We start from the raw sequence: 26,625 nt of genomic DNA, 5'->3' as shown, positions 1-26,625 counted from the left end.
TGTTTGATGGTTTTAAACGATTGTTGACATTTTCTTCGTCGGCTTCAACTTTTCAACAATTTGGAATCGAATCGAAACGATCATCCGAAATCGTGGGATCAGGAGTAGACTGAATAACAATATGTTAGAACACTTTCGGAAGATTCTTCGCCAGGAGTGCCAGGTTGGCACTTAAGGGGTTTCAAATGTCTCAAAAGAGTTTCTAGAAGCTTCGTGGAGGGGAGAGTTCCTCCTGGACGGAATTATTTCAATGGTCAGGGGGTTAAATGGGATATCCAGACGTTTTAGGCCGTTTCAGAAGAGTTGTTGGTGTTTTCTTACAGCGTTCCATGGTATTTCCAAGGCGTTTGAGGGGGGGCATTCGGGGGTTACTAGGGGCTATCAGAGCCAGTTCATGATCATTTTTGGAGATCTTGGGTTTCAGGGGCTTCTAAGGTAGTGTTGCAGGGGTTCTGCCTAGGTATATTTCACAGGGCGTCAACCTATTGAGACTTTTCAAGAGATTCAGGAGAAAGTCTCCTGGTGGTTCAGAGGGTTTTCAGAGGAGTTTCAATGAGTATCCGGGAATTTCAAGGGATCTGTGGAGCATTCCAGGTTCAAAGGGAGTTTGGGGAGGAGAGCTTCAGCAGGTTTCATAGGTGTTTTACGTAGTTCCAGGAGGGTTTTTAAGGAAGATTTAGAATGTTTCAAGGACTTTTAGGGGTCTCAGAAAGCTTCACGGGACTTCAGCGCGTTTTGGGGCACATTTCAAGGAGTAGCTGGAAATTTTAATTAATTTTATGCGCCCCTGGACATTTAAAGGGTCTCAAGTGGTTTGCTGAGGTTTCCAGGATTTCAGAAGGTTTCAGTAACATTTCACAGAGCTTATAGTGGATTTTCAAGAGACTTGAACGACGTTTAGAAAAGTTTTAGAGGATTTCAGAGAAATTTTAAAGCGATTTAGGAAGTTTCAGAGCATTTGAGGAGGTTCGGAGAGGTTTCTAGGGACATTTTAGGTTGTTTCAAGAGGACTTCGGTAGTATTCCGGAAGTTTTTAGAGGTTTTAAGAAATTTCCATGGGGAATCGATGGACTTCGAAGTCCTTCTACATTTTTTTCTTAGATTACGACGAAAGTTTGTTTACGGGAATTAATGGCGAGTGGTGTTAAGGAGAGTTTAGGGGGGTGGGGCGGCTGATTTAAGGTATCCTAAAAACTTTCTTGAGCATAAGTTATTGAATCTACATGCATAACTTGTGTGCTTGACTGATGAAACTGTGTGCTGACAAGTGGTGTAAGTTCAATGTTTGTTTAAGAATCTCTAAGCGTGTTTGTTTAAGAATCAAAAACGCCTGCGTAACGCCTCCGAAACCTGCCAAAAACCCTCTGAAGCTTCCGGAAATGCCCTAGAAATCCCCCTAAAACCCCCTCGGGCCCATGTAACCCTCAGACACCCCCGAAAACACGTACGTAATGCCTGAATAATGCCTCTGGAACTTGCCAAAAATCATCTGTAGCTTTCTGAAATGCCTTCAAAATCTCCCTAAAGCCCCCTCGCTCTCGGACCACATGTAACGCACCTGAGACCCTCAGAAACCCTCCGAAAATTCCTACGTAATGCCTGTGTAACGTCTCTAAACGCACCAAAAATCTTCTGAAGCTTCCTGAAATGCCTTCTAAAACCCCCTCGGACCCCGTGTTACACATCTGAGACCCTCCGAAACCCACGAAAACGCCTACATAACACCTCTGAAACTCGCCAAAAATCCTCTGAAGCTGAACCTCCAGGCCACTCGCCCTTCTTAAACTTCATTGCAATCTTCATATCCATTTTGGAAATAAACTGAATCCATTTAGATAAAAATTCGATTTAGACAAGCCCGACTCATTACCTAAACAGACGTTTGGGTGTACGGCAAAAAACCCCACTGTAACACTCCAGCAAACAACTTATTGCAATGCCCCGAAACTTCCTGTTATGTTCCAAACACATTTTCAATGGCCTGAAAAGTGCTACGGCTACTGAACCTCCTGAAAACGCATCTGAAGTCGCTCTAAAACCTCTCTTTAATCCCCTGGTACCCCCTCTAAGACACCACCAGTTCGCCGTTACACGCAAATATTGCGTAGAGCTAAATCCAGCGAGAGTGCATACAGCAGTGCTCAGAAACAACCTCCAGCACACGATAAAATAAGTGTGCAATACACAACCAATTGCACGTATTGCCTCTTTAAAACTAGTTGAGGTGTCTCGTAGCGCATAGCCAGAATGATACAAGTTTTTTTTGTTAGCGTCGATGTAACTAGAACGCTGATGTTTCGCGGAATTGGTCACAAGCATAGATTTGAGTTTTTGAGTTCCAGTCCCGGGCAGTAATGTTGGAATGATTTCTAGGATTCCAAGGGTATCATTGATCCAAATCATGCTGGCTGTGTATTGTAGTTGTTATCGGTGGAATTAACCACCACAACTTCTGTAGATATCAAAGACTTCACTCAATGATAATTTAGATGACCTAAAATACATTCGAATGTAAACGACCTGTTTCCAATTCTTTATCCCTGCCACTAATAGGAAAGTACAACTAGCCATGACCAAGGTAACTGAATGGGTTGTATAGGATAACGATCACCCTAGCACGCGGTGTCTGGCCTTCCGATCCCCTGCCGGAGAATGGACATTGGATGCTACACGGTGCATTAGCAGACGTTTCAATGTTATTACCAAAGAATGTTCGCAATCACACTTGCAACCCTGGGTATCAGGTAAGCAGACTACTGAGTACAACATACACTAAACCGATTCTAATCGCCAGAATCCTAGGACTGTCAAAAGTACTCTACCATCAACCCTCCTAAGATGTTAGGTTTTTCGCACTACGACGGTGTAGTACACGTGCAGCGTGTCTGGGTCATATTAACCCCAACATCCTACTAGGGTCAAACACGGTCTTCGACGCCGTTGCTTGTCAACAGAGCATTCCTAATCATGTTAAAGCGCTCCACAGTGCCCACCGTCAGCTACACTAGTTATCAATGATCTACGCCGACCGACTTTACTTGTGTTGATGCAGATTTCTCGTCCTTTTTGCATAAAACTGTTGTGGCCTTCTATTGAAAGACTACCGTTATAGCGCAAGAAACACTAGGACCCTATCTGCTGGACCATCTCTGCTCTACATCATTGTTTACCAATCGCCAAGTCCCACTGGCCCGGAGAGTACAACTGGCGCTTTTAAATTAGATTTTTGATGTAAAATATAGAAGACTGAACGTTGGAATCAGTAACTGGAAATGTGCCACAACCTATCGATGCGCTGATCCGTATGAGTACGACAGCGGCAGTAAAGATGACCGCATACACTGAGACACTGAGAATGTTGTTTTTGAAAGACAAAACCTTTAATATGACGAACTTTGATAACCAGAGTTTTTGTCTGTCCCAATGCTCTCCTAGAACAGGGGGAGAAAATCAGGCGCCAATTCAACACACGCCGACTGGAAGACGCTGCGGTGAAAAGGTCCTTCGTCGAGGAGCTGGAGAACCGTGTTGCGGATATTCCAGAAGGTGGAAGCATAGAAGATCAATGGAGCGCCACCAAGAACGCCTTCAGTGATGATAATTTGGGCTACGCACCCAGAGATAGCAGTTAATCAAAGATGCCACCTGGAGGAACATAGAGGAGCAGGAACACCAAAGCTGCGATAGAGCGAGTGAAAGCGAGTCCTAAGGCGCAAGGGTGTCTCTGAGAAAATCAACGGCCTCATTGAAGCACAGTACAGGGCATTTTACTGTACTGTACTGTAGTGTACTATACTGTACATAGTACTGCACAACGGTGTTTTGTCCGATCCCATCCGGGTCGTTGTTGTCGTGAGTCATGGATGTATACTATCACCGCAGTTGTTCCTCATCGTAATCGACGAGATCCTGGTAGGTGCGATTGACCGTGAACCAAATCGTGGATTGCTGTGGCAACCCATTACCATGGAGTACCTAAATGACTTCGAACTGGCTGATGACATTGCTCTCCTAGATCAATGGCGCTCTGATATGCAGAGTAAGCTTGATGATCTTGCCGATCGCTCCTCAGCGGCAGGTCTTACCATCAACGTCAACAAGACCAAATTGTTAAAAATGGTAAACCTTCCAGCTTTACGGTAGCTGGGCAAGCAGTGAAAGATCCAATATCTTGATAGTCAAAATGCCAGCACCAAGATCGACATAGGTGCAGATATTAAGAAAGCGAGGGCTGCTTTTTCGATTTTAAGAAATGTATGGAAAACAATCAGATCAGTCGACGCACAAAAATCCGAATTTTCAACTCGAACGTGAAAGCTATGCTGCTGTACGCCAGTGAAACCTGGTGTGTATCAGTGGAGAACACTCAACGGCTGCAGGTCTTTATCAATAGATGTCTGCGACTGCGGTATATAATTCGTGCATGGTGGTAAGCGGCAGAATGTTGTACACGCTGCATCTAGCCAATGACGATGCGTCGCCTTGGAGACTGCGGTTCTCCAATGTCTTCGACCTCAGATCAAGCACCAAAATGTTATATTTTGAGTTACGACACCATCAAACCTTCTGAATCTAAGCTGCTCAGAACCGCTTCGTCGGGGTCTGACAGTCCCTAAATGCTAGAGATGCCTCCCTGAACCGGTCAGGTCCGATCGTTCTCCGTCATTTAACCATTAATTATTGCCATCGGTGATTAATTGTGTTTTATTGTTTCTCTCTCGCTCTCGCAGTGATGATGGCGGCGCGCGGCGGCGACATTGCTCAATCTAAAGTGAACAGCAGCGCACAGTAGCAGCACCTCGCTAGGAGTCGCTTAATTAAGTAATCATCCTCCTAGCCACCGCACCGGTGCACCACGGTGGCGGCTTCCCCACCATCCAACGACCCAATAGGCAAATGGCAACAGCAACTATTCAACGGACGACAGATAAAACTATTTGTATTCAGATGTAACCGTGTTGATCGGAGAAGAAAGATCTCTTTACAAATACGGTGGACTCGGTGACGGTGGCGACGGGCGGCGGTGGAGGTATTGAACGGTGCACTTCAGTGTTGGGTTGTTTGTCTTTGCTTCCAGTACCCAGACGAGGAGCTCCCCCAACATTACTCAATTAAAATTAATTACATTCATATCGCTCTTCGGCCTTCTTTTTCTCGCATTGGACCCGGTTCCTACGGAACCGAGAAATGCAAATCGACTGTGGCATGGCATCGAGTCAGGTGTGGAGCTGCACAAGTCGATCGGAACATGTCGGATTGCTGCCAGCACGGCATAGTAAGGTTCCAGCAGCCAAAAATGGTCCGAATCGGAGTCCCCGAATGCATAGAAAAAAGGTGGAAGTGTGCTGGCGTGGCGTTGATTAGAGCTGGAGCAGAGGAATGTCCCCGCCGCACCTCGCATAGCTCAATGTTGGCATTTCGAAATTCCATTGACGGCATTTAATTTGTTGCATTTAGATTTTTGCGCTACTTGGTTGGGTCGCTCACGAACAACTCGGGGTACCTCAATCTCGGGTTGGTTGGAAGCGGTCACAGAGTGCAGTGCAACGGTGGCTCCGTTGCACGCTGGCGTGCAGATACCGACGAGTCGTAGTATCCGGTTCTGTTGGATGCGGCTCTCTTCCGCCACCTAGCGCAAATAGTGTGTTAATTGAATGCAAATACATAAGTCAGGGTTGAAGTAAGGACCTTTTCAGAGAAATTAAGATGTTCCATAAAACACATTGAAATGCCTTAAAACGCTACTGAAACCCCTCTGAAACTCCCGCGAAGCTCAGCTAAGAGTCTATGACGCGTCATTAGAGCCCTCTGGAACCTCTTGAAACGCCTTGAAACGCATCTGAAATATTCTTGCAAACCCCGTGAAATTCACTTGAGCGTCTGTGAAGCCCCCTTAAAACTGTTCTGAAACCCCTGTAAACCTCAGCTCGGAGTTTGTGGAACCTCAAAACCATTTGAAACTTCTTCAAGGACAAACGTCTTGAAATCCCGCGTAAACAGTGCTTCAGAACTTCAGACGCACAAATCTCAAGAAGCAAGCTTCAAACAACAGTGCATTTTATTATTCTGTTCTTGCTCACATGTAATTAGCTTAAAATGAGAAGATCAAATGCGCTGATTTTGTTCACTAAGAGATTTGTGCGCTTGAAATCGTGAGTTGGTGCCAAAGTCGGCCATTGTGGCAGCCATTTTGGGATTCTAACAAGTCTGTCCTTAAAGGCCTCATTTTTAAAGAACAATTTCATTGTTTTATTCGTGGTTCTAGCTAGATTCTACGATCTATGAAGAAAGCGTCTTCTCGAATCTGGTAGTTTAAAAGTTTTACCAACTCTTGTCGAACTGCGGACTACCATAGCGGTAGGTAACTTAATGATCCCTGGTTGTGTGGTACAACCCCAGCTTTCAGAGTCCGTGTAAAATTAAATCCTGCTTATGGTTTCCCAGCTCTTCGCCGAATTTTGCCGCCTTGTCTTACTAAAAGTAGTATCGATTCTGTAAGTCAATGTGAAAAAAGGGTCATTGTACTAGACAGGGCAAATATCTAGGATAAGTTTTGCCCAAGCAACACATATGGTTACAAAACAGTCACGGCAGCGCATGTAAGGGTTGCACAGAAGTCACTGTGACTTACTGCACAACCCTTACATGTGACCTGGGCAAGGAATTTGCGAATCAATGGCTGGCATAGTTAAGGACTTCTGATATTTTCCCGAAGATCTTCTAAGGATTATTTGTATCATGAGATAAAACGGTTCATAAAAATATCAAATAACATACCAAAGAGTGCAACAAGCTGTCTGCAAGCTGAAATTAAAAGAACATCAATCAATATCGCCAGAATTCGCAGTTTTATGGAATCTCATCAACGAAAGACTAGTAGAATAAATAAATACAAAAACAAGCAAGAAAGTTCCATCATGAACCCAGAATAGACTTCAACCCTGACCGCGGGTCCTCACGCAGCAGCACAATTGCAACTTCTCCGCTGCTGCATGACTGGAACCCCGATTCGATTCGCGCAAGGTGTGAATGCAGCAAATAAAGGCTAGGTAGGTCCTCCCCTTGGCACAACAGAAACCTGAACCAACACCCGCGCCGCCCCCGCCGACGCCATCTCGCTCTCTGCAGTCCGTACAGATGGTGGAGGACGTAGTGGTCAACGCAGCCATTACCGACCTTCCTTCCGTACGACGACGACATAGACTAGGTGGAACGTCGCGTCGCCTTCTCATGGCGGGCGTTTACCGCACTGCAGCAGTTGCATACTGCGTTCGGTAGCTCGCCTATTTAGCTCGATAATTTTCACTTTTGCATTTGTTTGCAGCAGCAGCAGCAGCAGCAGCAGTGGCGGCGTCAACCACAGCATAACCTGGAACAGGTTTTGCGAACAAAACGATGACGACGGTGCCAACATCGTCGCGGCCACCACTACCGCCGCCGCCACCGCACCGTCGCATCTTAATTGTCGTCGTCGTCATAGAGAGGTGCAATGCATGTAAATATGTGCCATGCAAAACTGGTATGCTTGTGATTAGTATTGGGCGATCGGTGATGGAATCGAGTTTTATAGAACAAAACATCCACTTTTTTTCTTAGACTTACGGAGCTTTAATGAAATTATAGGCGAGAATTTTGTACAATAAGCACAAAAGTCGAAACACATTCGACGATCGCCCACTGCTACCCAGTGGGAAATGTGCATGTGCATCGGTACTAACTGCGACAACAAAGAAGCGTTTTATACCGAGAAGCATGCTTGCTGATCGAGTGTGAGTGGCTGTGTGTATGTGCTGCGCGCTCTTTACGGGTACTGCACAACGTGTAAATTGCAGTTTAATAAATTAATTTTATAGCCTTTTCAATTGGCTATCGCATGCAATGGCAGCAGGCACGGATTCAATGCGCTGCTGCTGTTGCACCGCTCACCAGGTGGGCGGGGGAGGAGGGTCCGCGAGCGTTGAAGCGCCCTCTTTGCACGCTAGTAATTTGTTAGAGGCGAGGACCTCTGCTGTGGCATGATTTGAACGAATTTGCATAGCTGAGACGACCACGACAACGACGGGGTCGCCGTTGGACGTAGTTATAGCCTAGTGGAGTTCACCCGTCATCACCCGAACAGAGGTAATTAGCAGTTTTGAGTGATGAACTCTGAGATATGTAAGGCGGTGAAGAATGCTTCACGAGACCTTGAAGTTGGATGGGTGGTAAGATATGTTGCTTATTGTAAGTATAGATCAATGATTTCCGATGGTCTTCGAACAATGAACGCCATTTCTCGGCCAACCTTACCAGCTGAGATCCAAACCTCCGTCTGCGAAGGAGTCCGGCCATTTCCGTCTTCTGCTGAACTCCATTGCCTCAGCCTGCCGTATCTACGTTCTTCACGTCATTCAGGAGCTCGTCAAAGAACTGCGTTCACCATTTAATCACCTCACGTCCATCTGTCAGGAGGTTCCCGTTCTTATCCCTTAAATCTGCATATTACGGCTCGAGGCACAAACCCTTTGCGGGATGCGGTGAGCTTTTGGTAGAACTTCCGTGTTTCTGGAGAACGACACAGCAGTTCCATTTCCTCACACTCTGCTTCTTCAAGAGTTGTTTCTTTTTTTTCCTGAAAGAGGCGAATCTGTTGTTTTCATTTTTGACTGTATCGTTGCACGTTGTCCCGGGTTCCATGCTGCAGCATTATCGCCCGTACTGCGTTCTTTCTCTCCAAAATCTGCACTCCTCGTCGTTCCGTCGACTCCGTTTTATTTATACGGCACAAAGGTGCTCTCGATTGCGCAGTTGATGGCTGCTTTCACTGTACTCCATCAGTCCTCTAGAAGGGGCCCATCAGGCTGGCTCTCGTCTGCCAACAGTACCCTGAGATTTTACACGTATGTATGCTGAGATGTCATCCAACTGTTTCGATCGCTCAAGGAGGAGTGTACCGTGGCGGTCGCCAGTAACGTACATTGTTGATGGCGGAAAGTTTTGGTCGCGGTTTGACCATAACTGGGTCCACAAGATACGTTTTGACATCAATAATCTAGGAGCCATCCATCAATCAGAATGTGGTCGATTTGCGATTCCGTCTGCTATGGTGATCACCGAATGTAACGATAAAGGAAGCTGTGTTAGGAGAAGTTGCAACAAATGGCTGTATTCTTGGTGGCGGCGTTACCGACGATTCATAAGGCTGTTTTCGTTTGTCACTTGGTGAGCAGGAGTCAGGGTGTCTACTACCTAGGGTGTCTATTATCTGGAGAACCGGGAATCCAACAACAGGCAAATAAACCTGGAATACTCAGGAAAGTTTTGCACTGATGTAATATCAGGTCGAATCTATAAAAAGAAGCGAACTTCACTACTTGTAGATCTATTCAGAAGTAGAGCCACAGAGTTAGTTTCATTGTTGATATCAATAAAAAAGTTTAAGAATAGTCCTGTTCAACGACGTAGGTTGAACCTGCCCGAAGTTGCTGCTACCCGCTCTTACCCGTTTGATGACAAATGGGTAAGAGCAAGGTGCAGCAACTTCGAGCAAGTTCAACCTGCGTCGTTGAACAGGACGAATATGTAGTGTTTACGTCTTTCGAACATGAGCTTTGTTTGTAAACAGAACTGTCAAAACACATATATTTCCTGCAATACTGAAGCTTCTTACTAGAAGTTTGGAAGACGTTGAAAATTCCTCCGGAAAATTGTTCAAAATGCCAAAATAGCGACGAAAGAATCTGGGATAACCCTGCTAGAGGAACAAGATGATGGCTCCTAGCTCTAGTAGATGTTTACGGCAAGCCGAATATTCGGATAAGATGCTGTAAATTCCACGTAAACGCGTATGAATCTGGAAGTTAAAATATATCTAAAAACTCCGTCACAAGGACTCTTCTAGAAATTCCGTCAGAGTTTCTTTTTGTGATTTCTCTAGAAATCCTCCTTGGAATGCCTTCCAGGATTTCACACAAGATTCCTTCCATACTTTTTCACGCCATTTCTCTTGGTATTTCTTTTTAAAGTTTATCCGGGGACCCCTCCGGATTCCTACCGGCATTTTCTCCATGATTTGAACAATTCTTCCCGGGATTTTTCCATGTGAATCTTCCAGGGCTCCAGAATTCTGACCCATTTTTCCTGGAGTTTTTACTGGGATCCTACCGAATTTCTTTCCAGAATATCTTACAGAGGTTTTCCGGAAGTGCTACCAGAATCTCTGATGGGATCCCTCCTGCGTTTTTCCCAAATCAGTTGTCGTAGAACTACTGCCAGGATTTCTCCCGAGATCTCCACAAGAGTTCTCTAAGGATACATCGCAGATGTTGTCTCTCGGGATTCATGTTGAAGATGTTTCGTGATTCCTTCCGATGTTCCTGTTCTGATTTCTCCAGGAGTTCTTCCCGTGATTTATCCCAGAGTTGCCAAAGGAGTTATTTCTGGGAGATCTCCTAGAGAGCCTGCAAAGATTTCTTAAAGAGTTTTTCATTTTTTTTTTGCAAAAGTTCTGCTCAGAATTTCTAAGAAGTTTTCCTGTAATTTATTCGAGGAATTTGAACTTTCTTCTACTGTTTCTCCCTGCATTTCTCCAGGAGTGCCAACTGCGATATTCTCCAAAGGTTCATGTGGGATTTTTATTTGAAGTGTCAGCATAGTTTTCTCTCGGAGTTTCTCCCGGGACTCTCAGAAAATTCTTACCGCTTTTGGTCTTAGAATGTCTCTCTGAGTTTTTTTCTACTGAATTTACTCAGGACTTTCTACTGAGATTTTTTTCTGGAGTGCCTTCCGGGATTTTTGCGGGAGCTATTGGTGATATTTTTCTTGGAGTTCTTGCCGTGACCTTTTCCAGGCTTTTTCTTGTAGTTGTTAAACGGATTTCTTGCAGTAATCCCCTTGAGCAGGGTTCCTGATTCCCGCTTTGCATCTTCAATCACATTCGAAACCAGTCAGTAGTGAACGGTTGTCACTTTTGTTTGTGTGCCTGCTTGTCAGCAACGATAGTAAACTCCGGCGAATGGCTGGACGCCACTCTTGGAAATTACTCATACGTCCACATTCACATCGCAAGTGAAGTGTATGCATTACATGCAGAAATTCTTATCTGATTATGATAACATCCGTTTTGATCGTTCTTTATCAATCTTCACCATTTACCATGCATTCATTCGCTTCTGATCCAAACTGCGAACGAACAACAACGAATAACAATGTCAAGCAACTTGTTCATCGCATCCCACTAATAATGATGGGGTTGCGTGTTTGTGATTAGGACAACCGGATTGCTGCATCTTTCTCGATTCGCTTCAGCAAAGTGGAGTGAATATGAATGAAATGAGGCGGATAAACAGATTCTTGCCCTTGAGATTTTATTCTCAGAGATCTTCCCGGGATTTCTATCAGAAACTATCCCGAGATTCTGAATGCTCGCTTTGGGATTTACTTAATAGTTGTTCTCGGTGTTCTTGTAGGAATTTTTCCAGGAGCTTTTCTTTGTAATGTCTCTTGGGATAACATTCCCTGTACGGAATACCCGTAGAAATATCGGAATTTCCTTGTACGGAATTCCCGTAGAAATATCGGAAGGAACCCAGCTGAAACCTAGGAAGACTTGTTGGATAATCTCGAAAAAAAACTTCAGAAGGTAACCTCAGAAAAACTAGAACAACTCAGAAAAAAGTTCTGGATGTAATACCGGGAGGAAATGTTAAGGAAGGTAATAGAGGGACTCTGAAAAAGTTGCAAAGAAATCCTGGTAGGAACATTTGCGAAATCCCGCGATGAAATATAAAAGAAATGACGGCAAATTTTCTGGTAGAAAAACCCTGGTAGATTTTTTGCAAAAATCTCGCAAAAATCCCAAGAGAAACTATCGGAAAGCTATCCTGGAAGAAAGCCGATTCTCCAGCAGATACCCCGAGAAAAACTCCTACAGAAATCCTGAGAAGAACTCTGGTAGAAACTCCAGGAACAACTCTCAGAACAGAAATCTCGAAAGAACATCGATAGATCTAGGAAGGAACTATATATGAAAGCAAATACGTAAGACACCTTTGGATGAAAAACTGGTTGAGCTACGGAAAGCCAGGAAAATAGATCTGGCAAGCCTTTAGGGGAAATGCCTTGGATAAAAGTTAGGAAGTACTCGCTGGAAGAATCCTGTGAGAAACTACGAAATAATTGAAAGGAGCAATTAGCGTGGAAATGCAAGGAGGAATTCCGGAATGACTTCAAGAAGGAATCATGGATGGAATTCCGGAATCTCAACATTACTACATCACCAACACAGAGAAGAGATATCGAAGTTCAGTTTCAAAACAGTGTAAGGATTTTAAAGGTCCGTGGGGTTACTTATTGGACTTCTGTGTTGGAGTGTTGCCGCAGCTGTGGAAGATGATATGATTAACTATAAACGTTCGGACCATGGATCCTGTCCAATACACATCCTACAGCACTACGATACCGAACCAGTGGCCCTACAATAGATTGGCAAGTATGAAGGTAATCCCGATGAAGTTGAGAGATAGATAACTCCACGTACCGAATTTCCAATCGTAAGTCCTCTGCCTTTTATGTTGTTTTCTGTTTCCAAAAGCAGTCATCGCGTAATATCTATTATGCAGAATCGTTACCTGTTCTGTGGTTCACTTGGTTGAAGCATCGGTCTGTCTAATACGGAGACATGGGTTCAAATCCCACCAGAGCTAGGTTTTTTTTTCACAAATCCTTTTTCAAATTTTCCCATAAATCAACATCCTGTTTCTAATAATTTCAACTTTCCCGAGTAGTTATAGCTTCTCCAAATGATGGTTCTAATTATTTCAAGGCGAAGATGTTCCATCATACTTTAAGTTCAACAATGAACACAAGAAAGGATCATCCCACCCAAAGTGATTTGCTCGCCAACATCTGGTCCGTTACATCCCCGGAACCCGGGAGAAAAAAAAGTAGTTGGAGGCGCATTCATTTCTGTGAGGTTATCGTAAAAAATTAACCCTTTTCCTAACGCCAGTCAGCCAGCAGCGCCAGCGCCAGCCGCATTTTGGTCGGCTCGGGCTCGGCGAGGGCATCAAAGGAATCCCGTGGCTCATAAATAAGCAAAAAGGACTTATCAAAGGTGACAATCAACTCGTATAGTTTTTGATGTTCTTTTTTTCGGGTTCTTTTTTTACTCTTCGTAGGGATGTGAAACATCTGCATGTTTGGTTTTTTTTTATTTTGTTGTTTGGGTAATGTGGAAAATGGTGGATGCGACAATCCTTGTTGGGATTGTTGTGTAATTAAGTTTATTTCCTCATCAAACACCCTTCCTGGTAATGGTTATGGTTCAGAAAGGGTACTTAATTAGAGTTCTGGGTTGGAAGGGGAAAACTATGAAACCGAACTTTGTTTTCATCAATATTAACGAAATTGACGAGAAGAAATATTCAACATTATAGGAGAGAATAGGAGTCTGCTTGTCGTTGGAGTCAGTGCTGAAAATGTAATTTCGTCACATCTAAATTCAACCATCTACAGCTCATTTTAGAAGCTGAACCTGAGAATATGATATATGAAAAACTTATGCGGCTAGACCAACTCTACAAGAAAGTCACGGAAAACCGCTATTTTCGAATATTTAATCAATCTGCTAGTAAAATGTGTGTTGTGAGGCTGTTAAAAGAACGTATTTGGTAGTGAAACTTCTTAGTGCTTATAGCATAACGTATTGAAGATGGAAAGGGGTTCTCAGTTAGTGTCTAATGAATACCTCATTGCCACCTTTATTGATCTCGTCAGTAACAAGTAACATCTATTTTACTGAATCGTCTGAGTCCAGTGAAAGAAAGGCAAGAAATAACTAAATGCCCAACGCAAGAAAACATCAAGCAGTGGCATTAATGCAAACTAATTACAATAAACAATAAAAAACAAGACCGAAGCAAAGCAAACAATCTTGCGCGCCCCGAAAGCAACAAAACTACACGCACACGACCAGTTCTACGGAAGCGCACGCCCTCTACTTCTTTTGATGGCTTGGCGGGGGATGGTGGGGGCGCCCGTTGCGGACTGGATTGCGTGTCCGGGTGCCATTATCGGCCTACGACGAACGAATCCCAGCGCAGCAGAGACTGCATGGCTCTCGCCCCACTTCAACAACGCTCACACACAATCCTCCAACAACCCCAAAAAACCAACAGTAACAACAATCCGCCACCGACTACTGACTGGGGGGAAGTGATTTGAAATTATTATTACATTAATTTGATACTTGTTTATAATAAAAGAGAACATGGAATAATATTGTTGTTAATTTATTTGTTATTATAATTTTTAAGTAGCCACTTTAGCCGCCCGGGCCCAATGCGATGCGATGCGATGTGTTCTTTGCGGTCATCTTCTTCGACAACACAGCCGCGCTAAATTTGTTGCTTGGCTTAGCTGCGGGGTTCGTTTCGACGGCGGCGCAACCTTAAATTCGGTAGTAGATTCAGTTGCCCAGATTAAGCCCCAGTGACATATTTTAGTTTCCTTCACGACGGCGGACAGAATTCGTTTTTTTTTGTGTCTCGCACGGCTGGGGTAGCAGCTGAGATTGGAATCGGGATGTATAATTGGGTTGAGGTTTTTCTTCTTGATTTAAGAAAGATAGATTTCAATAAATTTGAATCTTTGAGATGAGAATCGAAAAATTTGGATAACGAGTGAAATGAGGATGGTTCAGTTTGGGAACTGACAGCTGTAGATTGACAGCCTTTGGCATGTCTTACAGTTTTACGAAGTTATCTGCAAATAATTGAACTTGCTGAGATTGATGCAATTGTAGCAATGTGAAGTACACTCAACATGATATATGAACAACAGATGTACTGGTTTTGTTTACGATTTCATCTGTGAAATGTCATTTAATGATTTTTTCATAGTTTTTTTTATTATTTTTTGTAAGAAAACTTTTAATAAACCAAGATGCTGAACAGAATTTCTTGTAGCTATTGAATCATCAAAATCAAAAGAGTTAGAACACTATAAATGCTCTTTTTTGTTCATCGTATCGGACCTCAGGTTCGCGTAATGTTACGAAAAATCAAAAGGAACATTACAAATGCACAGTAAAAAAAGAGCAACAAATTAACACCAAACAAAAAACGTGGCCTTATTCTCTAGTGCATAACTAACTCCGTTTACACCAAGACGAGGTTGCATTAATTGTTTTTGGCCCTTTAGTCCGTTCTGGAACTGTGTTTTTTTGGTCGCCTTCTTATCGACACTCATAGCTGCTGTGTTCACAGCTGTGATATGGTCTAGGATTTCCAATCTCAATTGGACACCCTCATTCGGGTCTTTATTTAGGATGTTCGCAGTTTCATGTCCCTGTTTGGAAACGGTTTGCATATATTTTAGTTAGTGGCTGCCCGAAATGACCTGAAGTTAGGCAATAAGACTGTGTCTACATTTCATTACATCAGAGCGCTACAAATGTTTAAATGACGATTAGGGGAATATTTACAGTTCAACACATAACATAACAAAACTTATCACTATTTTTTTCTTCTTCCGAGCAAATACTTCAATAAACAATATAAAAAGTATAACCAGTGGTGCACCCGCCAGCTAACCAACAGAATAAATGCATCACCTGGTCTGAAACAAAGACTGGATGGACATATTTTTGAAAAACAGCAGTTTTTATACATCATCAAATAGCTGGAAGAACATTCAAGAACTATCTGAATAATTGGCTTTCCAGAGGTGCACACTTATTTTAGAGTCACTTGTTCGGCTGTTCTATTTTCGGTAAAAGTTCGGATTACCGAAGTTCAGCACAGTTTTACCGAAGTTCAGTTAGTTTTTACCGAACGTTCGGTAAACATTACTGATAGTTCAGTAGAGTTTACCGAACGTTCGGTAATTTTTTGACGAACTTCAGTAATATGGTGCTGAACATTCGGTAATCTGAACTTTAACCGAAAAAAGAACAGCTGAATACGGTACTTTATTTTAAGTGTGTGGCCTCTAAGAAAAAGCCAACTGGAAGACGATACAGAATAGAATAATAACGCTGCTTGAAGAACAGGCCGCTCGCCAACCAACAATCCGTTCCACACAAACAAATTGCGCTTGTTCTTCGTACATACGTACAAGGGAGGTCGCTATATTCGCGGTGTAGGGAAAGATGATGTAGATCGATGAGATTTGAACTACCTGACTCGATAGCTGAGTTGGTAAAGCACATGTCTAGCGTATGAAGATCGTGAGCTTAGATCTTATCTGAGCTGTGATTTTGTTTCCCTAATTTTACCAAGAATACGTTGAGTTATTTGAAAAAATCACAACTATTCGTCACCGAACAGCTCGCTCTCCAACAATCAGTCACCAAACAGTTCCCCAGCAGCAGTAAATATGAGATGGATACCAACGACTATGATGAATTCGAGGCGGTTGAAGAATTCGTGTACTTGGGCTCACTGGTGACCGCCGACAACGACACCAGTTAAAATTTCAGATACGCATTGTGGCAGGAAATCGTGCTTACTTTGGACTTCGCAGAATTCTACGATCGAATAAAGTTCTCCGTAACACGAAGTTAACTATCTACAAAACGCTGATTAGACCGGTAGTCCTCTATGGGCACGAAACATGGACCCTACGTGCAGAGGATCAACGCGCCCTTTGAGTTTTCGAACGGAAGGTGTTGCGTACCATCTACGGCGGAGTGCAGTTGGAAGACGGGAGTTGAAGAGGGCGAATGAACCACGAGCTGCATCAGGTGCTGAGAGAACCAACCATCGTCCACACCACGAAAATCGAGGGGGCTACGGTGGACGGATCACGTCATCAGGATGTCGGATAGCAACCCGACTAAAACGGTTCTCGAGAGTCATCCAACCGGTACAAGAAGACGTGGTGCGCAGCGAGCTATATAGATGGGTCGACCAAGTGGAGAACGATCTGGGGACCCTACGCAGAGTGCGGAACTGGAGACAAACAGCCATGGACTGAGTGGAATGGAGACGGCAACTATGTACAGCAGAGACCACCCAGGCTTTAGCCTGATCGTGGGTGGTGGGGACCAACGTACCTGACAGGAAAGTAGACATGATCAGATCCAGCAACCTTATGGATAACGCCGACGTTATTCATAAACAAGAACACGACCCGGTTCTTTTGATGGAGACGGGGTGCTGTACAACCTAGTGCCTATAAGTCGACTGCGTGGCTCACTGTTTACGAAACGGCAGCGTTCTGCCAGGTCGGACGAGGATGAAGCCTCAAATGGGTGGAAGACTATAAAGAAGACTAAGCAGCAGTAGGTGAGAAACCGTAAAAAAGAAGACGAAGAAGGTGCCAGGTTTGAGAAAACAAAGCACCATTCTAGCTGATGATATGGATTAAGGTATAAAGCTACTGGACATGTTAACCAACAACTGAAGGTTAACACTCGTTTGTTTACGAAAATATCGAATGTTTGACAACTTCTTGTCTTGTTGGTTGAATAGTTTGTGTAATGTCTACAATTTCGAGTAACATCGGGTTTTGATATCAGAAATCTACGTTATGATGTCCGTGTTAGGAAACGATTTGTATGTCTTGCAACTAATCGTTGCCAGGCATGGCCTGAACACTACAAATGTTCAAATAACGATCAGACGTTCAAGTGGCTTCGTAGCTTGAAGGAATGAGAAACACCAGTCCAGCGAATTGGGAGTCGTTTCTTAATTTCAATTTGCCCACCGAAGTCGATCACGTGTTTCTGTTGCGAACAAGGACGACAAAGCATTATTTCGTCCAACATGTAGTTTCCACAAGGCTTAGTTCAGCCGTATAACAAGAAATTCACATTTGTAAGGTGCGACGGTTACTACCGAGTGTTCAACGGCACACTGAAGTCATACCGATAAGTGATCGATAGACAATTTCTGAGACTCACGAAAACTTTCAAAAAACAAATTCCTCTGGCTTTGACGTACAAGTCCATTACAGCGTATGTGAGATGTTCATCTAATTCCATCCGAAGGAGATTTAGATTGCGAAAAAAATAAAACCATAGTAGAATTGTGTTTAGTTCTACACCAACAGGCGAGCGAGATATTCCGCTTGGCTTGGAGTAAAAAGAAGCGTCGGTATAGCGTACAGGGAGTCATGAGCTCAATTCTCACCGGCGCACGTGGATTACTTGTCACGTTTCATCGGAGGTTGAAATAGTTTTGCATCGCAGCCTCGTTCACAAACTGGTACAGGTAAGGTTTACCAGCTACCTCATACAAAGGTAAGAAAGTACGTCTCTTGCAGTCGTTTCCAAGTATCTCTCGCAGACTCATCCTCTGAAGTTAAAGTGATTCCATTTCAGCAGATGTGCAACATGGCAACTTCTTAGATTCTACACTGCACTGTGCCGTAGCTTCCCAGTGTGGTTGCACGCTCGTGCAATGCGTAGACAACAGTCAAGCTCAACGAAGCGAAAAGCCAAGCTATCGCCTTCCAGAATCGACCTCCACCAATACTCCTTCCTCCGCCAGATTCAGAAATTATACGTGTCCATGGCTACTCTGTTGACTGAATAAAGAAGGTCGAATATCTGGGCGTCACAATAGGCACTAAGCGGTTCTACCGAGTTTACACCGACATTCTGAGGAACAGGAGCATTGACATACTGAAGTGCGTTAACTAGTTGAAATCTTGGAGTTCCCTCAACAACTGCCACGACGGAACAAACTTGTCATATTCGAAACCATCTTTTCGCTCTATAATGGAGGAAACCCCGAATAAACTTCACGAGGAACCCTGGACAAAGGTAGAGGTAGAGGTACTCCTGAACGAATCCCTGAAAAAATCCTGGAGGAAACCCTATAGGAACTCCTAGAGGAAATCCTGAATGAACTCCAGGAGGCACCCCTGAAGGAGCTCCTGGAGAAATCACTGAAGGTACTCCTGGAAGAATCCCCGAATAAACTTGTGGAGGATCTCTGCAAGGGCTTTTGGAAGAATCCCTGAAGAATCTCCGGAACTAATCCCTGGAAAAACTCCTGGAGAAGTCGTTGAAGGAATTCCTAGAGAAATGCCCGAAGAAGCTTCATAAATTATCCCTGAAAACTGCCCTGGATCTCTGATGGAACTCCTAAAAACCCTTAATACACTCCAAAAGGAATCTCTGTAGAAACTTCCGAATGAATCCCAGGAGAAACTCCTAGGAGAATCCCTGAAGGAACTAATGGAGAAAGCTCTGAATGAACTCCAGGAATGAACTTCTGGACATGGACATGGACATGGACATGGAGGAAGCCCTGCATGAACTCCTAGGTAGGAATTCCTGAAACAGTTCCTGGAAAAATCACTGGAGGTATTCCCGGAACGATCCCTGAATAAACTTATGGTGGGTCTTTGAGAGGACTTTTGGAAGAATCCCTGAAAGATCACCTGAACTAATGCATGTAGAAACATCTGGAGGGATCGCTGAAGGAACCCCTGGAGAAATGCCTGAAGAAACACCAAAATGAACCCCTAAAAACCCCCTGGACAAATCTCTGATGAAAGTTCTAGAGGAACTTTTGAATGACTTGCAAGGAACTCCTGGAAGAATTATTGAAGGAAATTCTGGATGAAACTTTGAATGAACTTCTGGGGTAATCCCTGATGAAAATTCTTGAAGAACCCTTGTAGGAATTTTCAAATGAATCTCTGCATGAATTCCTAGAGGAGCCTGAAGAATCCCAAAAAGGACTCATGAAGAAATCGCTGAAGGAACTCCTGGATGAATCCTTGAAGGAACTATTCGAGAAACCCTTGATAGAGCTTCAGGGTAAACCAGTAACGAAACTCCTTGAAGAATGTCTAAAAAAAACTTCTGAAAGAATCCCTGAAAAAGATTCTAGATGAGTCCGTCACAAACCTCCTGGAAAAAATCCGGAGCAATTTATAAGGAAATTTCCGGGGAGTTCCCTGAAGGAATTCTTAGACAAATAGCTAAAAGAATTCTTGGAGAATTGTGAGATTGTCTTCTTAAGAAGCACCACTGATGCGGATGAGTGTTGATTTGAGCCATGCAACCAGCAAACTTATTGAGCTTTCATTAATTGAATACCAGCTACTTTTACGTTTAAAGCGTTTACTCCGGAATGCCGGTGACGTCGTTTCCAGTGTAAATTTCAAGAAACTTCTCGAATATTCTACCATACAAATTCTGTTTTTCTCCGACTACCCAAGAATCTCTGCACACAAATCAGGAGCGGTAGCCACTAGGCCAACGAGCTAGTTCCTGCAATGACACAGAGGCGTTCAAACAAATTGCAAAGTCCTCCAGAACCGGAGAATTCGAATCATCTACTGTAGACATCCGCGAGCTCCAACCAATTCATTAAGTGCAATCAAATAAATAACAATCTCCCATGGGCAAGTACATAGTAACAAGCCGCGTGTGATTATGTTATAAATTTCGCGCTTCTCGTTCCGCACTTCTTCATCCGTTCGCACCGCTTACCGAACGCAGACGACCGAGCGAAGACGTTCGCGCGCAACAAAAGGCAAATCTTTTGACAAATAGTCTTACACGATAACCTACCTACCATGTAGGTAGGTTTAGCCCAAGTTGTTCACGGTGACCGTGTTTTGGCGGTTGTGCGGATTTTTGTTTTTTTCGTTCTCAGACTTTGAACAGCGAGCAGATCCGCCCGATCAACCCCGGAGGAATTTCGACAGTAAATTCCTCCGGTTTCAGGCTGTTTGATGTCGTCGGTTGGTTATCGAAAATAGCCACGCCGCGATCGGATCGGATAGTCCGCGCGAAACGGTAGCTTCTCACCAGTATCAGTAGCGCGGTGATGAACGGGAAGACACGCGGGTTTGGTGGGAATTAAATGGGAATGGTTATTCAAATGAGCGCTTAATAATTGACGATTAGTTCGAACAGTTAAATTTTAAAATAATGCCTAATTCATCAAAAATTGTTTCTCAGACAAAGTCACAAAGAGTTCTTGTTTTGTCGTCTATTTTGCGTATTGGTGTCATCCTAACCAACAGGCTACCAAATTGAACAATCCGAAAAATTTGCCAGCACCGAAGATTTCTCACGGACGACTCACTCAACTGCCTCGCTCGGCAGAATGTCAAACTCACATTACCGAATCTACACCATTAGCGGCATGAGCGCTTTTGTCTGCTGCCAAATATGTGAAATTCTAGCCCCTCCTAAGCCGCGACATGTTTTCCGCCACTTCCCCCAAACCCAACCTCCATAACCACCTTTTAGACACATGCTTCATGCGATCGCTATGCCGCGACTCGCCCGACGACATGGGAGGAAGCTGCTCATCGTTGACTGAAGCCGGTAGCTTCTGCTGCGGCAGCAGCGGTTGCCCTTAACCTCAAACTACTGATGCTGATGCTGCCACTTTGAAGTTACCCATCGTCTCTCGTTGATGATGGCATTTAGCGTGATTCACCAACACCAACAGCACCATGAATGCAGCTCATTTTAATTTGATTCTAATTGAAAAAGAGGGTCACACCATTTAATTAGCGAACGATTTCGCCGTTAACAGGGGGTTTCACTCGTCACCAAGCATTGCATGATTGCAACGTACATAGATATCCTTGCTGTTGACTGGTGGTGGTAATGGACAGGGCGGAACATCTGCGCCGGCGCGGATTCTCCTCCTCTCGCGGAAAGTGTTGTCCCGACGTGATTTGACTAGGGACGTTGCTGCTTACCATGCTGGTGTTGGTACTGGTGGTGCCAGTATTCAACCAGGAAACTATACACGCTTATGTGCAATACTCCATTTGGAATGAAAGGCAACAAAAGGGAAAAAATCTTGAATCCCAAGCACCACCAATGCAGCGGAGTCGGGTTCCATACTCATTGTGCACCTTTAACCAACTTTATCACAAAACAGATATCATAGCCTTTTCCATCTGTGTGTTTAGAAGATGTTTAGAAAGTAGACAGTTACAAATCAAAATGCACTCTTTTTTTGTATCTGTATTAACGAGATTTTAGCCCTAGTCTAGTTCATCTGGGGACCCACGCTTTACTTCCCTTCCGAAGGAAGAACTCACATTTTGTGAGTTTGTCGGGAGTGAGATTCGATTCCAGGTCCTCGGCGTGATAGTCACGTGCTTTAACCTTCACACCAGGTCCGCTCCACATGCAAACTCTTTCCTTTTCATCATAAGCTCGATATTCTCGTCAATTATTCAGTGACAGTATTTACAATAGATCATTCATGATCTATGTATAAATTGCTGTACGCCAGTGAAACCTGCTGTGTATCAGTGGATAACACTCGACAACTGCAGATCCTAATCGACAGATACATGTGGAGCTTATATTAGACTCCGCAGAACTTTATGATCGATCAAAGTTCGCCGTCACACGAAGTTAACCATCTACAAAACGCTTATTAGACCAGTACTCTAGCATGGAATCTTCGTGCAGAAGACCAACGCACCCTGGGAGTTTTCGAACGGTAGGTGTTGCGTACCATCTACGGCGGATTGCAGATGGCAGACGGGACTTGGAGAAGACGAATGAACCACGAGCTGTCTCACCTGCTGAGAGAATCAACCATCGTCTATAACGCGAAAATTGGGAGGCTACGATGGGCAGGTCGCGGCATAGCAACCCGATGAAAATGGTTCTCGAGAGCAATCCAAATGCCACAAAAAGACATAGTGCGCAGCGAGCTAGGTGAATCGATCAAGTGCAGGACCATGTGCAGAGCGTGTACCTGGAGAGGAACAACCATACACTGGGTCGAATGGAGACGACTCCAACACTCAGGCATTAGTATTAATGCATGAAAAGAGACCACAATTTAGAAGTTTATGTAAAATGTCCAGGTTCTACGCAGGAGCAGAAACGAAATCTACAAACAAGGAATCTATCAAAGCTAGCCCGCTACGTCGACTTGAATTTGGTGTTCGATCAAAAGATCCATTTTGGAATCAGTAACTTTTGCGATTTCTGAACTGCAAAATGGTGAGTCGACATTCTGGAATATTTAGAGTAGTACAGCCTGGGTCCGGTGTTATGGAATGTCATGTACGACGAGGTGTTAACCTTAACAGAGTACCCAGTGGGATTGGAGATTGGCGGATTTGCCGACGACATTACGCTCGAAGTCTACGGTGAAACGATCGAGGAGGTGAAGTTGACTACCGACCACTCGATCAAGGTTGTGGAGGCGTGGAAGCGGTCCAGGAAACTGGAGCTGGCTCACCACAAGACAGAGGTGACGGTTGTTAACAACCTGAAGTCGGAGCAGCAGACGAAGATCAGTGTAGGAGAGTGCACTATCCTGTCAAAGCGCTCCGTCAAACACTTGGGCGTGATGATCGACGATAAGCTTACCTTCGGTAGCCACGTCGATTATGCCTGTAAAAGAGCCTCCACAGCTATTGCGGCACTGTCCCAGATGATGTCCAATAGCTCTGCGGCACGGGGGTGAATCTTCATCACCAAAAAATCCGCTCGTTTGACTACTTCACACTAGCGAACCTGGTGGTGGAAAGCAAGCTTTTTTGTACAGCGAGCATAGGGCGGGAGCGAGGCACGCTTTGATGGTTTTTTTATTTCTCCAAGGAAATTCATTCCAATCTAGTTCTCCAAGTGAAAATTTTACGACTTCCACCTCTAAACTTCAAATTTGTTCGAAGATACACATCTGTTCTGTGTCTGCGGTGTACGCCAAGCGCAAGCACCGCGCTAGGGGGGCACCGCGCTAGGTACTGAATGCTACCGACGGAAGCTGGAAAGTACTTACAGGCTTATGTGCCTGAGTGTTGCGAGCGCGTACCGTACCGTGTCACGCGACGCTCTCTGCGTCATTACTGGTATGGTGCCTATCAGCATTCTTATCAGTGAGGACATGGAGTGCTTCGAAATGCGCGGCACAAGAGGCATACGTAGGACTGCCAGGATGGCCTCTATGGTCAAATGGCAGCGCGCGTGGGACAGTTCCACCAAAGGAAGGTGGACCCATAAGTTGATACCGAGGGTAGATAGTTGGATTAATAGGCACCATGGGGAAGTTAGATTCCACCTGACACAGGTCCTTACAGGTCATGGTTGCTTCCGACAGTATCTACACCGTTTCGGGCATGCGGATTCTCCCGAATGCCCAGTGTGCAATGCACTAAGGGCCAGAATCGCAATCTAGCGGAACTAAACTAATTACTCCAAAACGAAGCATTTCCGACACATGATGTCTTCGACAAAGTTGTTTGACATCAGCAGAGGCGTCTATTGCTAAGAACGTAGTAGTTCGCAACTCGTCCGCATAGGTGGCGCCACAATCTAACTTCTTTGTTTTACGTCCTAGATACTTGGCGTCATCGGCAAAGTTGTTTATTTTGGCAAAATAAATAACTCTTTCTCAGACGTCAAAATTCCACAGCCTACTGTTTTCGAGTTATTTTAAAAATAAAAACCAATCAATGAAAAAACAGTTTTTTAAGCTAATTTTGCCATTTTTACCAGAAACCATGTGAGTTTTCCTAATGCATATGTGTCAAACCAAACACATTGTACGGGAATATGTTGAATATTATCATTAAAAATAAAAAATAAGAATACAAATTCGTCAAAACAGTGTGAATTTCATGCCTTAATATCTCACAAAGCGCAAAAAATCGCAACTTCAAATTTTCAGCAAATACGAAGCATTACTAGGTGAACATACTGCCAAAAATTTGGAGAGGTATTTTTTGGTGTTTTTGAGATAATAGCTTTTTAGTAACAGTATAAATATAAGTATTTCCAGCATGTAACTTTTTACTGTTACACATTAGAGAGTTTATGTCTTCGAAAAAGTTGTTCATTTTGACTAAATAAACAACTCTTTCTTAGACGTCAAAATTCCACGGCCTACTGTTTTCGAATTATTGCATATAAACTAGATTATATTGATAAAAGTGACTATAAAACACATTTTGATGCAATAGTATGAACTATTTTTATTGTTTTTACTTTTACGATCATAGTAGGTCAAGCAAATGTTAGTTTACTATTGTCAGCATGGGTCAAGATGTCTTTTAATTTTTTGCATGTCATTTTCAAAATGTTTTAAGCTTAACCTATTTTGTCAATAATTTTAAATTCTAGAGCGCGAAATATCTTGTCGAAAGCTCGTGGATCTGTTCCTGGATGGAAAGGACGTTGATAGAAGATTATGAAACTCAAGCTCCACGAAACTGACATGTTCATGACCTACTATGTATCATAAAAGAAAAAACAATAAAAATAGTTCATACTATTGCATCAAAATGTGTTTTATAGTATTTTTTTGTCAATATAATCTAGTTTATATGTAATAATTCGAAAACAGTAGGCCGTGGAATTTTGACGTCCAAGAAAGAGTTGTTTATTTAGTCAAAATGAACAACTTTTTCGAAGACATAAACTCTCTAATGTGTAACAGTAAAAAGTTACATACTGGAACTACTTATATTTAAACTGTTACTAAAAAGCTATTATCCCAAAAACACCAAAAAATACCTCTCCAAATTTTTGGCAGTATGTTCACCTAGTACTGTTTCGTATTTGCTGAAAATTTGAAGTTGCGATTTTTCGCGCTTTGTGAGATATTAAGGCATGAAATTCACACTGTTTTGACGAATTTGTATTTTTAATTTTTAATGATAATATTCAACATATTTCCGTACAATGTGTTTGGTTTGACACATATGCATTAGGAAAAAAAATTAAACTCACGTGATTTCTGGTAAAAATGTCAAAATTAGCTTAAAAACTGTTTTTTCATTGATTGGTTTTTATTTTTAAAATAACTCGAAAACAGTAAGCTGTGGAATTTTGACGTCTGAGAAAGAGTTGTTTATTTTACCAAAATAAACAACTTTGCTGAAGACGCCAAGTCTCTAGGACGTAAAACAAAAAAGTTAGATGGCGGCGCCACCTATGCGGACGAGTTGCGAACTACTACGTTCTTTGCAATAGATGCCTCTGTTGATGTCAAACAACTTTGTCGAAGACATCATGTGTCGGAAATGCTTCGTTTTGGAGTAATTAATTTAGTTCCGCTAGATTGCGATTTTGGCCCTTAGTGCAATGGTTTAGAGGAAACGGCGGAACACGTTTTATTCGTGTGCCCGCGTTTTCGCACAATGCGTGACCGCATGCTTGCCACATGCAGGGAGGACACAACTCTGGACAATTTGATCCAGAGCATGTGTAGGGATGAGGTTAGCTGGAACGCCGTTTCAACGGCTATCACCCATATCGTCTGGGAGCTACTGAGGAGGTGGCGCGTGGACTCGGAGAATGGCTAGTCCAGATGCAGTACAAAAGGTGGTCCATGGGTTCGAGGTCGGCTTCGTAGGTCATACCGGTGCCCTGCGGTCGAGATCGACCCTTACAGCGATTAAGTGGCCGCGGAGAGGAAGTCCCGGTAGCGGTGCTGTCGTGGCGTCGGTCTACTGGGTTGGATCCGAGCCAGCGGTTGGAAAGGGGTTCCCGGCAAGGGTCGAGGTAGGTGAGACTCTGCTGTCTGCAACCTACGGATGCATCTGATAGGGCCTGAAGGGTAGATATATCCGTCCTTACGGGCAGGTCAGATCGGGTTGCACGTGGGCATCAGTTCTTGATGTCTGCCAAGCAGTTGGGCGCGGGCGAGGTTGACCCTGACCGCCTTTCGAGGACAAAGGGAGTGGCGAGGA

At 43.7% G+C, this 26,625-nt stretch overlaps 1 protein-coding gene across 2 annotated transcripts in view; it reads right to left on the bottom strand.

Moving 5' to 3' along the window:
• Positions 1-26,625, bottom strand: part of LOC109425430 (muscle segmentation homeobox) — a 56,553-nt gene that overhangs the window by 3,527 nt on the left and 26,401 nt on the right. Inside the window, exon 2 of one of the 2 annotated variants that reach the window (XM_062846126.1) lies at positions 6,778-6,804. The exons of the other annotated variant lie outside the window; for it this stretch is intronic. Within the exon in view, the coding sequence (XP_062702110.1) occupies positions 6,778-6,804 (27 nt within the window). The remainder of the gene's footprint in view (positions 1-6,777; positions 6,805-26,625) is intronic. 2 annotated transcript variants of the gene reach the window in all.

This window comes from Aedes albopictus, chromosome 1 (assembly GCF_035046485.1).
Source record: "Aedes albopictus strain Foshan chromosome 1, AalbF5, whole genome shotgun sequence".
Taxonomy (NCBI): domain Eukaryota; kingdom Metazoa; phylum Arthropoda; class Insecta; order Diptera; family Culicidae; genus Aedes; species Aedes albopictus.
The sequence above is the reverse complement of the archived record's forward strand: the minus strand, read 5'-3'. Positions and strand labels throughout refer to the sequence as shown.